We start from the raw sequence: 15,712 nt of genomic DNA, 5'->3' as shown, positions 1-15,712 counted from the left end.
ACATATTGATTCCGACTAGTTACACTATTTTTACTCGTTTCTTTGGCGATCAAAAAATACAAGAACAGGAATAAAATCACCGAAACTAGGGGAATTAATATCTTATAAAATTTTAAATCCCGTTTCTTTCTTTAAATATTGATACTCAATTATATTGTGTCTGATAATGACTTCCTACCAGTTGAATTGGTTTATTAAACTCCTTCAGATACAATAAGTGCTCGGTTTTGCGAGTAATTTCCAAGGGATTATACCTGTTTAACTTCATTAAATGCCACGGAAACGAAAGGAAAACTGTAAATACAAACAATAATGAGACTTTGGTGGGTTTATTCAACACCTTCGGATACAACGAGCGTTCTGTTTTGCAAGTAATTTGCGAGGGATTATGAGCACTCGTAACTGGGCTTCAACTTTATTTGTTGGCATTAAATCAATATTGATTAAGTTAAGGCAGCACACTTTAAAATATCTATGATTTGCATAAAGGAAAAGCCTGATTATTGGCCATTAGAGGAAGATAAAAAAAAAAGGTTTCTGATGACCTCTTTTATCACCATTTATGATGACCTCTTGTAGAATCAGAGATAATCAAACTTGATGATTTGCACTCCCTAAACTCTATATGATGAGTTTTCTCAAATGAATAGTACTCAAGAGCTTTTTTTTCACGGTAGGAAAAGTACGACCAAGCAAATAGAGAAATATTACTATTGTAATACCAATTCAAAGGATTCAATGATGACATTATTTAACTAATGCAGCAGGAAAAAAATCTCATCAGCAGTATTTTACAAGAAAAGCGGAAGACAAAAATAAAATGTGGCAATGAGACATGAATAAAATTAATTCATTCAGCTTATACTTAGACTACTCACTATGTGTTGGTTGAGAGTTTGTTCAACTAATGAAACACACCGCCGATAAACAGGCTCACAGTATGGAAGGAATCCTGATTGGAGGGCAGTAGCCACACTTGACAAACACTGCAAGCATAAAAATAAATTAACAAACACATATAAAATTATGTTCAGTATAATTTAGTAATTTCAATTATAGTTTTCTCCAAACTAGAAATTACCTCCAACAATGGAAAAAGATCTTTGTCTTCATCCTTAAGTATATTCCACTTCTGAATTAATGGTGGCATTAGAAGATTTATATAGTCAGGCTTATTTAAATGTGAACCAACTGAGTCAGCTAATGTTCCAATGGCATCATAAAGAATGAGAAGATTCTTGTGCTGTAAGAGAATATGAAATTATAATACTTAGATAGACATACCAATGCTTAAATATAAATATTACATAAATGAAAAATAGCAATAACTTTTAAACAATGCTTGTTGACTTGGGGCATTTCTTAAACACTGCATTACACCCCTTCTCTGTCTTTTATACGACTAGAATGCATATGCATCAGGCTGACCATAATAACAGAACATAGGCCATAAAAAGTCAGCAAATCAGATGCCTGTGGGGTGAAGTGGGGTAAGGTACAATGGGGACTTGGCAAAAAAAGGTGGTAGCCCATGTTTAACCTAGTGATTGTATCAATTTTTTTTTTTAAATTTTGATTTTTACAATATTTTGTGAAGACACAATTATCACACACAGTACTATAAAATACAGTAAGTCCCTGCCTAACAAAGGGGTTAGGGACCAGAAAGTCCATCAATAAGCGATTTCGTCGTTAATTGAAACCCTAGATTTGAGTTAGGAATTAATGGCAGGGAACCTTCATGGTACATAGTTTTTTCACTTTCTTGTACTGTAGTGCTTGCATGCACATTAATATTCATGATATAGATAACTGCAGGAATTTGGTACGCATTTTCTTTAAAAGTTAATTATTTAAGTATGTAAAGTAGTACGTAACTTTTTCTTTGATAAATCGAGTCTATTGTAACTTTGGAGTTGTCGCTAAATGGATCGTCATTAAGTGAGGATTTACTGTACATATAATTGTACTGAAAAGTAACTTAGCTCACTTTTGCCAACTTGCAGCAACTTCTCATCAATATATTCATGTTATATCCAAGGCTGGTGAATTTATTTACATCTATAATTTTCTTGTGTTAACTTTAAATGTTAACTTTGCTAAAATGGTCTTTTTCCAGTGGTCCGCAGCCACGTTTTTAACCAAGTTAACGAAATCGTTATTTTTCATTGCAGAAACACGGTTCAATGACGTACTTGATTGCTTGATTAGCAGGAGTGCGATGCAAACTATCATTTTTTGATGATCGGATTGATTGATTGATTTTCAAATTGCAGTCAGAGCAGTCAATTTTCAGGAGGGAGGCCCCCCGCTGGTAGGGTCGATGAGAAGGTCCTGCGTGGGTGAGCTCGTCGAGGAAAAGGGTCCTGGATTAGGGACCCTTCGAAGTGCTTTTGCGAAAGTGCAAGGCAGGGAGAAGAAAAAGTACGTTCACAGCAGTCTGCCGTGCAAACGCACTAGGTACGTTCACAGCAGTGAAAGGGTTAAGACCGATTGCCAAACTGACTCATCCCTATGAAAATGTAGTAATTAATAATATAATACAACTTACAAACACAACAGAAGAAGTATGAAACACAAATAAATAGAAAGGAAATTCTACGAAGCATACCTGATACTTGCTGAATGCAAAAACCAATGTCTCAAGAATGAAGCCCAAGTATGGAACAAGCTCTGTGCATGCTTCTTCTTCCAAGGTAGCAAATGCAGAGCAAGCTGCTTCTTGAACCCTCTTGTTGGCATCCAGAACTCGTTTCAGAAGCTGAAAATAATGAATTGTTAAAATGACAAAATTTATCATAGAAAATTTGCTACAAAAACCTTAGTGTGATATATTCACCTCTGTCATTAAGGGCTTCAAGTACATGTCATGGGGCTGGCTCACCACCCAGTGAGAATACCTAGAAAGGGTCCAACATGTAATTGCTCTCACAAGGGCTTTCTTATCAGAAAGACAGCTGATTAGGTATGGCACAAGCTCTGGTAAATGTGGAATTATTCCACCAATACATCCTGTGTAAAGAAAACACAAAATAAGTCATAACCTCATTCATTACTAATCCATAAAGAAATTGAATTCATAAAAATGAAAGCTTCTTATTAAAAAATGTGTATTGTAGTAGGTTTTGTGACAATATATCTTGATAATTATTTCCATAAAAAAGGCTTCAACTCACGAAAAATTAATAAAAAATATTTTTTGAACAATGAAACTTCAAGACAGGAAAGCATGCACCTTTTTAACTCACCTTCTGCAATGGCTCCAAGAGCTAGAATACCAGATTCTTTGATTTCCCACTCTTGATGAAACAGAGTTTCTTTAAGAATAGGTACTAATACAGTAAGTATCTCCTCTCGGAATACATTAGCTAGGACATCTAATCCAGCAGCACTACACTTTCCTGAAAAATTAAGGGTGAAATCAGATTAACACAACCCACAAGTAGGGCTGCACAAGGAGGGATTTATACAGCCAAGCAAGATCTAGTACCAATTTGAAAAAATCTTGAATCTCACACAAAACCTCAGCTGGAAATCCAAACTTCTCTATTTATTAGTGGAATCGTCACCTTTGCTATTTAGAAACAAAGTTAAAACATTAAAGGGTATGAAATATATTTGAGTGTATCAACTGTCATGAAGAGTACAAGCTTAACAACGTCATAAGGATTAGTAAATATACTAGGCGCGTTGGAAAAGTATCCCTCCTGCATTTATATCTCAGTCTTGATGCTATTCTTGGTCATCCGGGCCATAGTATCCTTCGAAGTACCGTATTTACTCATGTAAGCCACTCCCTCGTGTATCCTGCACACCCCCATTTTTGGGCTGGTTCGTGAGGTGGAAAAAAACTTACCAGCACCTTTAGGGTGCAGTCTAATATAGATACTCGTGATTCATTGCTAAATCGATAAATTCACGTTAGCATGATTAATAACGTCAAATAATGTTAGAAAGAAAATTTCTGCCAAGGTTTCCTAGTTTCAATGCTTACTCTGAAAAAATAAATGAAAATAATTTGAGGTAAAATAGAACATGACTTACATTAAAATTTGGGAGGATTCGTATAAACTGCGCACCCCCTTTTTTTCACGGGCATTTCCGGAAAAAAGGTGTGCGGCTTCTAAGGATAAATATGGTTGTTCCCATTTAATTGAATAACATGCTCCCAGCAGTGCTTCCACATCTTAAAGGAGTTCTCTAATGCAGATTTGGAATGGCCTTCAGCTCACGGGTCGCATTACTCTTCATCGTCTCGATGTCATCAAACCACTTTGCTTTAAGCGCCATTTTCAATTTTGGGAACATCCAAAAATCGTAGACAGCCTTGTCAGGGCTGTACAATATTGTGTTTTGCCAACAATTGCTGCACAAGCTTTGATGAATGTCCTGGCGCATTATTGATGTGAAGAAGCTAGTCAATGCTTGACCAGAAAGGCGGTCATTTTCGTCCCACAGCAACCCAAAATCTTTTCAGAACATAATATTCTTTGTTGATTGTCTAAGCTCTTCGAAAAAATTTGTAGAGTACAACACCCTCAAATTAAAAAAGTAATCAACACTGACTTGACATAGCTCTGACTTTGACGTCCTTTTTTTGGCAGTGGCTCGTCTGAGCATTTCAACTGTGAAGATTGTTGTTTTTTTAAGGATCCTAATGATAATCCCAGGATTCAACACTAATAATAACCTTCTTGATGACATTTTCATATCACTGACCATTTACAAGTTATCCTTAGCGATTTCAGAGAAAAGGTTTTTTTACTCAATCATGAACAATTTCAGAATGAATTTTGCAAACACGCTAGTCATCCCCAAAATCAAGTTCCAAATTTCAGAAACCGTAGTGCTTGGTATTACAAGATCATTTTCTAGTTCACAAACAGTCAATTGACGATCATCTTCAATCGCAAGTCGCACCCTCTCAGTGTAGGATCTATATATAATAATGACTATATGAACAGCTAAAAACAACACGCATAAAAAGCCTTTCTTCCAGAATAAGAAATAAAGTTTCCTCATTGAGAAGTATTTATTTCATAAAATTTAAGGGCCAAAATACCCATGACCGTACTTCTAGGTAGTGCAATATTCTGTCCTCCTTGAGTTAAGGATAATCCTCATAAGGTGTATCTCTTGTATCCACTTACAACTATGTCTCCCATAAAATCTTTTAGCTGGTTTGTAAAAGCAGACCCATAAAAAAATAGTAATACTTAGTATAAAATATTATGTTCATGATCATATGAAATAGATGATGAATATGAATTATCATTTGTGGACACGACCAAATGATTTTTCTCCAGCAGAAATTTTATACTTTGTTTGCACGATTGAGTGACTCCATAACGGTAGTCTGCAGTGTAATGGCTAGTACAAAGATATTTCTTAACTAATGACCATACAATTAAAAAAAAAAACTTACTCAAGTTCCAGTCTGAGAGGGAGTTGTCATCATCCATACCATCAGAGCCATCGTCATCATCACCACCACCATCTCCAGCCCCATTCTCATCACCCGAATGCTTTATAGTGTGTGTCCGAGATTTATGAAACCTTGGACGTATGTCTTCCTCTCTGTCAGGTATCATTTCATCTTCCTCAACATCTCCCTGGAAAAAAGAAAATAACAATCAACTATCTAGCTTACTTGTCAGAAAAGAGAGCATCAAGGAAATTATAAATTACTTCCAATTTGGCTCATAGTTTGAAACTACATTTCATATTATGCAGTCTGAGGGAATGATAAAAATCAACTACGAACAGTCACTTTCAATAGTTGGCCCCACAGCCAGCGCAAGCAACTACAATGTGACATTTCTCTATAGACCATTTTACACTCTGAATTTTAATTCAAATGACCATGCTAATGACCATCGTTCACCATTTAAAATGGAAATTTCCGTCATTCAAATGAAATTTACAGCATCTTCTAATTTGACGGAATGATTCCGTGAATGATATGAGCATGTGGCATCCATCTTGTTCACTGCCCTAACTCAGATTTTTAAGATCAATTATAACAACTATGGAAGCACACTAACCTGAATCATGGCTCAAATAATTAATAAGTGCTTTGAGAACGAATGTAAATTTAAAAACATTACTGCTCTGGAGTGGTTCACTCAGAAAAACCATACAGGATTTCTAATGAACAAAAACTTTGTTTTTCTTAAAGATTGCATGGATATTTTGTTTAATGAGCAATCATTACACTAAATAATATGATTTGTGCGCTAAGTTCAGGGTGAGAGTCCCAATTAATGCCAAATCTTCATTTATTCGGCGAACACATTTCAACGAAAAAGAGCCGTTATATCATATTGGCCCGCCTATAAAGCCACAATAATGCTCATCTTGCATAAACCCCTTAATCTAGCCCATGAATGTTATAGTCCATTTTCTTCCCCTGCATCGATATTTAAAAGACAGTGAATTCTCTGTGGTGACTAATTTAGGTCTTTTTTCTCTTCTCAGCACCTTTCTTCTCTTGCATTGCTCGACTCATTTGTGGAGGCTCTTCACCAATCAGGATCCAAAAAATTAAAACTCCTTATCGACCGGCCTTCACTATTGCAGAGCCTTTGCTATCAGCTTATTGTCAGCGTTTTTTATTTAAGGCTTAAGGTGCTGGACGCTTCAGCGTCAATCTGGGACTTGAAAAAATTTCGCTTTCAATAGGTAGGATTTTTCTGAGTGAGAAACGATGTACAGTTCTTCCCCAAATTGTGTTTTCACTTATTTTCAAATTTACTGAATCAAGAGGGAAAAGACTACAGATAACCATTTTATGAGTAGGTTTCCTTCGGATCGTGTTCTACACCACACTAACTCGAAGAATTATCATGGTTGCACTGCACAGGAAACATCTTAAATCATAATTGGATCACAAAACGCACAACAGCAGCTAATTCTTAAAGCTGTTTCCTACTATCCATTACATACCATTTGAATCCCTCTAATTACTAAGTACATCATGCCCCACCGAAGTTTAAGTAATACAAAATAATAATCAAGCTCACATGTAGACATAGAATTGCTTCCTCTGTGACTTTCAAAATAACTCTTATGTGGTCAGAAATATCATTAGAGTCAACATCTACCATCAAAAGTCATATCAGTGCACATTGTTTTTGCACCAAAAATATGCCAAAATTATTCACTGTGTAAAGCAGGCGTTTCAAGTGATCACGCGAACGAATTTAATTCAAATGATCATTCACAGAGTAAAACGGCCTTATGAACAGGTTTGTGAATCAGTCAAAATTTTAATACATAAAATTAAAAAAAAAAAAAAAAAATCATCCGACATAGCATTATGCAACACAAAACAATTTCTACGAATACTACAACAATATCATAAATTATCAGCACAGTACCTTCAAAAGAATCACATCAATTTCCGAGTACTTCATCCCACGGACCAGAATTGGTACCAATCGTTGCAAATGAGGAGATAACGCTTCTTTGCAAATGGACTGTTCAGCTAATGAGAGCCAAAATTCACATGCTTCAAGGGCAACACCATCATCAGGATCTTGAGTTCTCATTAACATGTACTGGATGAGATAAAAAATTATATTAATGTAAAACAGATTCACAAAATAAAATGATTAAAAGCAATTATATAATACTCATTAGCAATAAACAAGGAACATAATTGATAAATTATCAAGAAAAATACATCTATGTCCACAGAATAATAAAAACCAACCTCGATGATGTTATGCATGTGAGGTATTAATCGGTCCATTCTAACTTCCAAAAGCATCACCAATGCGCGACAAACATGTTTTCTCACATCTGGATCCTCATCAGTAGCCAGTTGAAAAAGATTCTATGCACAAAAATAAAAATTTCACATGAGAAGTCTGAAATACTATTATAAAAAACATAAGTAGTGCAGGGATTTGCAAAACAACAGCTCTTAATCCTATTCAATGACCATCCCAAGACAGTAGCAAAGCTTCAATGTTTTATGATGTTCCCCAAAGCATAGTCTTCAATTTCAAAGAATCATTTTTCAAAAAAAGATTACACAAAAATGCATTGACGTACATGTCGATGCCTCCACTGCAAAAATGCTCAACAATCACCCACTGCATCCAATCCGCTCATCTAGAACTACTAAGGCTTCTAGATGAGCGCATTTGATTCAGTGGGCAATTGTTGGGTGTTTGTGCAGTGGAGGTATCAATGTAAGCTGAAGTACATCATTCTCCTGCATAGATGCAGTAAAATTACTGCTCATGCCTACAATGACCACTTCCTATCCAACTTTTGTCTTTTAAAGATGGCTTAATTGATAAAAACTTCTTCTTCCATGGCATTGGCTTTACTAATGTAGAAATTTTAAACCTGTTGTCTTTCACCAGATCAAAGCACAGATATAGGAGCAGAAAAAAAACAAGTAAAACAGGGGTACTGGAATCATTCTCAATCAAACCAAAAGCAAAAGAGGCAAATTGTCTCCAGACCAATAGTTCACTGACCAGAAGTATTCAGCATGGCACTGGACCACCACCTGAAACCCCAATGATTCAAACTTCTGTCTTTGGCACAAACAACAAAACCCTTTTTGCTCAATAATATTAAAACAACAAAACTAAAACCTACTTAGAGCTAAAAAGAGAAAAATATTCATTGAATAATAGGTGTTCATGATAGATTAATGGCAACAAACTATATACTAAGATAAAAGAATATTATTCATTAAAGGATGGATTGGTTCAACTATTTTCTCCGTTCCTCTAACTTTTCTTAATTGTTTTCTTTATCTTTTCATTGAATAATCGTCAAAAGCCATAAACAAATGTTAGGTTTTATGAACACTACATAACATAAAATTCCAAGTTATCCTACAAACAACTGGATTGATAACATCACTAAAATTAATAACAAAAATTTGCAAGACCACGCAACATTAGTAATGCTATGGTTACTAAAAATTGGAAAAATTCATGTTTCTAATTCAATTCCAAATGATGAACTAGAAAAAGATTCTAAAACTGTAAAAAAACTAAAATATCCATGCATGGCATACCTCTATCAATGGTATTGTCGGCTGAGCTCATTGGTACCACTGTATAACATTTTAAAGCTTTGTTGAAGACCTGAGCTAAGCGGGGTAATGGTTTGTTGATGACTTAGGCTCAGGTATAATGAATTACAGATAAATAGCTGCTGCAGTGGAAGCAAATATTTTAATTAAACTTTTCTAAGGTCTCCTTGGAGAGAAGACCTATTATACAGGAAAGTATTCCTGAAATTTCTGCTGGAAACGCTCAAGTTGTACTACACCAATTTGTAGCCAGCTTACATTATACTTCACCTAATTTTTTTCACATGGAACTGGATTTCAGTTCTTTTCATCACACATTCAGACATTTTCATACTCATTTAGGTTAGAAGTGGACTAAACTTCAATTCTGAATATCAAGAAATGGCATAATTAGACTTTGAGTAGTATTCATGGACCTCATTCACTGTCAAGTATTTTGACCCTTCAAGAGCCATTCCAGGAGGTCAGCGGACTAGTGAAGACATCATTTAAGTAAATATAAATAAAATAATGTAAACATGTACAGTGAGAGCTAGTAGCACATTAGTCATTATTGCCTTCCAAGGTTGGCATATATTCAACATCAAAGCATTCCATTAGCAGAATAAGATGAATTATTTGCCTGCCATGATTTTTCATAACTTGGTTGATTAAGGTACATAAAAAATGTCAAAGTAAAACCATTTTTCTTTTTACCTATGGCTCTCATTACTTCTTTTAATTAAAGCATGTGAAAAACCTATTTTACCAATTCTTTTTATTTTAATCTGAAGCCTTCATTATCAGTGAGAAAGAAGTTTCTATGCAAATTATTTTGTCACTAACTGTCAGATGGAATGGAGAACTAAATCAAACCATCTCTAATTAAAACAACTTAATGTGGATCAAAAGTGGTGGATCTCCTTGTAAAAATCATCTCAAAGGTGATGAGTAAGGGGTACCTTTACCTCTGACTTTCTTACAAATCCTACTGAAATTATACACACACAAAAAAAATTACTTGCATATTAAATATATTAACAAAGCCATGCAAATATGTGACAGAGTGCTCATGAACATAAAGAAACTCAGAACGTGGAGTTAACTAAGAAATTGAGATCACTTTTAATAATTTTCACCATTCTAAGCCATAATTACCTATTCATACTTCTTAATTTTCATTATCATTTCAATTTATCCCATTACCGTCAAATATTCACGAAGTTACAGTAGATATATATAGATCTATACAGTAGATAATATGCAATTAGTTAAATTTTTATTATTTCTTACTTTCTTCAACATAAATATGTACTATACAGTTGTAATCAGTAATTTAAAAAAAAATTTAACTAGCCCTCATGATTCACACAGAGAGAAGCCCTTCAGGCTGCTGGCATTGCGGCGGAGGTCGAGGAATAGACATCATGCATTGATGATATGAATTCTGTTGCACAAAATCACAACATTATCCTGAAGTATCCTAAGACACGTGATGAAATATTTTGCAGAAGAAAATGGCAAATTAGTTGACTAGCTCTCGAGGATTTAGCATGAAGATAGCCAGGCTCTGAGATGGGAATTATACCACTTGGACATATTTATGGGGATGCATCTAAAAATAATAGAAATTTTGAAAAACTTGAGAAAACCTTCCCTTGTTTAGATCATTTCACTATTTAGATTTCCGGATTATTGATCCAATACCGTACTTCAATTCTGCCATTATATTAACAGTACCCTTCCACTAAGTTAAGCCAGCAACAATAGAATTACACAGAGGCACATAAGAAAGCAAAAAATAAGATGTCAAGACACGGTAGTCGAAAGGTATATCAGAACTACCCATGTAACAGTTGACTATTCTAATCCAGACAAGCTGGATTGAAAGAGTTTCAAGCACCACTGATTGCCTATAAAATTCTTATAAATCATTGTTTTCACATTTTTAATATGCGAGTGGTGTACATTGCAAATGCTGGGTAGGTCTCTTTTACCTAAACGTTGCTGTCCACCATTAATGCTGCTCTACTAATTAGTCTTAGACAGCATGAAGAGTGAGGAATTACAGAATTGGAAACCAAAGGGGCAGAGTGGCTAATTAACTATCACAGTATGGTTCATTCTTTAAAGACAGTTCGAAATTAAAAACACAATGATATTAATATTGCTGAAAGAACCCAAAATGTGGCAAAGAAAGCTCTCCCCTAGCCCAAAAACTAATACAAAAATATGAATATAAAAACATATGAAATAACAATTAAACTATGGTTTATAGCAGCTTAAGAACAATGTTTTATGGTGATCTGTACCTTTCTAGCATTATTAGCTTGAATATTTTTTACACTACACCTGTGCTTACGTTCACTTATTACAAACCTCGATGCAATTCAGCTATGTTAAGTCCATTAGAATATGGGTGGATCGATATTTAATCTGCACAACATTTTTTTCCAAGATTTGTGGGTGTCCTCAAAATTATTACTTTTACCAAAAAACTGTTTTACAGTAGCACCATATTGTTGTTTCAATAGTACCTCCACCAACAGAGTTGATAACTACTGTACAACTAATAGCTACAGTTATAAATGCATGAAGAGCAATTAATTAAGAGTTTACCATGGGAAAAATCACAAAACTAGCGATAAATTCACAGGAAAATGGAACCAACCAAAACTAGGTAATGGAATGCGTTTTGTGATTTAAAAAAACTGATAATCAATGTGATTCACGCGACTATACTCAATGGAAAATTCAAAGACGAGGAAGATCTCATTCTGAGGATTCCCATGATTCCAACCGATATGCCCTTTGAGTTAAAACGAATTTGATTATTTTCTTATTTTATTATAATAATACAAAAATTATTAAAATCGGAACAACCACATAAATGGTGTAACTAAACTTTTCACTGATTATTAGGCAGTATGAAGTTTGCTGGCCCAGCTAGTACACAAATAAATTCACAGGTAAGCAAAGAAAGGGATACGAACAAATAATTTTCTGGCTTTTTCCATCTACCACAGCACCATTGTCCTGGTCCTTTTTCCCCACAAATATTCCAGTTATTTCACCACACGAAATAAATTACCCCACAAATCTTGCGTTAAAGAAATTGTGCTTTACTTATTGATCCACCCTGGAACATGAAGTACCTCAACTTCAGCTCCAAATATTATAATACAAACATACTGAATCAAATAAAAACAAGGCAAAACACTATACTGGATATGCTAAGAAAAGGAACTGAAGAAATTAACCAATTCATGAATTTCATTGAAACTAAAAAAACAGTTAACAGGATGAAATGTACCTGTTTTGATGATTAATGAAAGATATGACTAACTATATAATGTTAAATGTATCTCAAGTCCAAATCGTGATTGGGCAGATGACAAGATGCAGCTTAATAAGTTTTGCTTCAATACGTATTAGGACATGTGATGACAGAAGAAATAGCATCAGCCATAGCCACAGAAACATCAGGCAGTAGATTAGAATATCATACATACGCCACTTAGCAACTTATTAAATACAATGACATACGATTATAAAATGCTTACATAATAGGTTTGAAGAAAATACTACAAGAATGAGAAATTTTATCTAAATTCTAAATACAGAAAAAAGAGCTAGAAAACTACAGCTATTAAAAAAATTATAACTAACATAATAAAAACTAGGAAGCAAAATTCATCATGAATAGCTGTCTTTTTAAGTATTCTATGGTATTAGTTTAACATAATGCTATCCATGCACTTTAGGATAAGACAAATGAACATGTAATGAAAATGTATACCTGTTAGAATAAAAAATAATTATGAAATAGCGAAGAAATAACTCAAAGGTAAATTATACAGAAAAAGAAATAACTCAAAACATACAATTATCAAACATACCTCAAGGAAAGAGTCAATGTGAACCATTAGAGCTGGTGTCTGGACCATGATAAAATAATTAACGCAAGCTACAGCATGTGATCTATAAAAGAAAAACAACAAAATTAAAGACAATATGGGCCATTAATAGCTGACTGACAAATTATAAAAATGGAAACATTTGCTGCAGAAATTAATAACACATAAAATTGTGATGATTTATTAAATAAGTGTATGGTAATTTCAACTAAATAATCCCATTTTATTTAATAAATCGATAAACAACACAAACTGAAATTAGTGACTAAAACTTCGGAAGTCAACAAATGTCTGCCATGCCAAACTGCAGTTGCCCAAGAAAAGGTTAGTACCCAGCAATAAATAAATTCAACTGAATTAATAAAGCAAATAATTGTTAAGAAGTACAATATTAAATAAGATTGGCTAGGATAAATTTGTACTCTACATTTCTTTATGATGCACACTTTATATAAAAAATCTTTCGGAACAACTTTTAGACAAGGTAAAATTGATGGGACTAATAAAATGGAGGAACAATCATAAAAATAGCCATATTTTTGGTCGACAATACACCCTATGTCAAAAAAGGTCAAAATAGTGAAACGGGCATATGCGTAGCACACCCCACACATTTATAAGGTATGAAAGGTAAAAAATAGTGATAACAAAACATGATTAGAATAACTCTCTAATTAATACAAAAGACACTAATTATACTCAAGAAAATTGCCAACAAATTTTCAGTTTTTAATAATCGAAGAAGGCATTAGAAATTTCTCATAGTATGATTTCTTTGTATAAGATTTCAGAAAAAGCTATGCAATGAAGGTATATCATCATTCATCATCAGACCAAATTTAACCCCCTTTCCTTAAGTGAATTGAGCTATCAAGCATTTTTCACTCAACTCTGGCCCACTTTTTACAATCCATGTCACTATATTTCCGTAAGATAGTCTTGACCTCCTTTTTTCATGGATGCCACTCAAATCCAGTTTTCTCCCTGAGCACATGTATTGTCTTCAAAATGATAAATTCACTGAGCCACCAGAGGTTGGTGTTTTTTTTAACCACTGGGGATATTGACTATTTTAAAACGTTTGCTCAGATATGTCTTCATTTCCAGAATTATATTAGCCCAACACACTTTGAATTTGAGTTGAAAAATGCATTGATACTTATTTACTACGCAATATTCAACCAAAACTTTTATCACCTCAGAATTCATCCCATCTTTTTTGCCAGAAATAACAATGATGCCTTTGGAATCAGACAGTATCTCTCTTGACAACAATAATAGGTAGCTAATGTAGCCTCAGGCAGTAAAGCAGAGAGCCACTGCCTATAAATTTTATATACATCAAAAGGAACTTCAAAAATGGTAGGGGAGCACATTACAAATTTAGGTGCATGTTGTATATGAATTAAAGGAATATCAGAAATTAATATCATGCACCATATACACAGACATGTTATCTACCAAAATATATGGTAATTGTACAAAACCATGGTAATCTAAAAATTTTGAATGGAGAGCTAAAATGCATTTTAGACTGGTTTGTAAAAAAATTAAAACTGATGTAGATAGATGAATTATTAGCAATGCCAATTTGAAGACAATACTAAATATTCAAAATAAGCGCAACAAGCATTATGCTTACCACTGGCATGAAATACATCATAAAAACCATACTGAAACTTAAAAAAAAAGTCATTCTCTTCCATATGGTTTAACTGATTATGTCTCCGACTGACAAGAGAGGTCATTTTGGCTACATTTCAGTACATATCATAATTTTGAAGCCATATTTGTCTTTCCAATTAACAAAATTTATTAATTTTCCATAACTATTAGAGATGTGCGAGTACTCGAAAATTTGAGTCACGTCGAGTAGTTGGTACTAGACTCAGGTGATTGAAGTAGTATAACGAATGTCGGGTCCAGTCGAGTAGTTTCGGTTACAGAGCTGTCGAGGACATGATGTTCATTAATCTACCGACAGAAAGCGCTATCATGAAACTTGTAATAATATTGGTTTTAAAGTCGTTCTAATGCCTTGGCCTAGGAGTTTCAGATCTTGCATACGTAGCAGTCAACCACTATAGTGGTCGCCGTGGGTGTCGAATACCTTTTCGCCAGCCATGGCATCCAACCATCTTCTGCCCCAGCAGCGTACTCGGAGTCATCGGAGTGGACATCGCTCGTACTTTCTTATGCGATACTTTCATACCTTAACATAAATTCTTTACTCAAACACCGTGGGAATAACCTTTTACCTTTTTTGAGAACTAAGTACGTCTAATGTTAATAGGGTGGTTTCCTATTATTTTTTTATTGCCTAAGTCAAAAGATTATTACTCCAGGAATACGTATTTCACGATTTTAGATTTTTAAATGACGATATCAATTTTTCACGATTAAATGAAAAGTGAAATTTTTCTAGTGCGCGAAAACGTGACGCGTAAGTATGAATCTCGGGAAATCTCTCCGTGTGACGTATTTCTGGTTCCCGCTGCCGCCTTGTGAGGTGACCTTGAGGCGAGTTGAGCGCTGATACGACAAAGGCTGCTAGCGGGTTGCTGAGTACCCTGCTGGCTGGTAGCGCTTGGTTTAAATAAGGGTTATTAATACCTTATCAAATGAAGAAAACTTTCCGACCTCAGCCAGTTTTAATAAGTGATCATTAAGACATGTTTCCCTGAGCTCTGCGCCTCATGCATGCATTGGTAACCTCAGATGACGTATAACTCCTATCTTCTCGTATAGAAACTAG

General features: G+C 34.5%; 1 protein-coding gene across 2 annotated transcripts in view; it reads right to left on the bottom strand.

The window, feature by feature from the left end:
• The window catches only part of LOC124157341 (transportin-1), a 61,490-nt gene that overhangs the window by 30,973 nt on the left and 14,805 nt on the right, over positions 1 to 15,712 (bottom strand). For both annotated transcript variants that reach the window (XM_046531984.1, XM_046531985.1), the window contains exons 5-13: positions 12,940 to 13,021; positions 7,715 to 7,837; positions 7,380 to 7,559; positions 5,426 to 5,612; positions 3,249 to 3,401; positions 2,840 to 3,012; positions 2,612 to 2,761; positions 1,082 to 1,243; positions 879 to 986 (exon numbers count right to left, since the gene is read on the bottom strand). In XM_046531984.1, coding sequence (XP_046387940.1) covers positions 879 to 986; positions 1,082 to 1,243; positions 2,612 to 2,761; positions 2,840 to 3,012; positions 3,249 to 3,401; positions 5,426 to 5,612; positions 7,380 to 7,559; positions 7,715 to 7,837; positions 12,940 to 13,021 — 1,318 coding nt within the window. The remainder of the gene's footprint in view (positions 1 to 878; positions 987 to 1,081; positions 1,244 to 2,611; positions 2,762 to 2,839; positions 3,013 to 3,248; positions 3,402 to 5,425; positions 5,613 to 7,379; positions 7,560 to 7,714; positions 7,838 to 12,939; positions 13,022 to 15,712) is intronic.

The sequence above is a fragment of the Ischnura elegans genome, chromosome 4 (assembly GCF_921293095.1).
Source record: "Ischnura elegans chromosome 4, ioIscEleg1.1, whole genome shotgun sequence".
Classification (NCBI taxonomy): domain Eukaryota; kingdom Metazoa; phylum Arthropoda; class Insecta; order Odonata; family Coenagrionidae; genus Ischnura; species Ischnura elegans.
The sequence above is the reverse complement of the archived record's forward strand: the minus strand, read 5'-3'. Positions and strand labels throughout refer to the sequence as shown.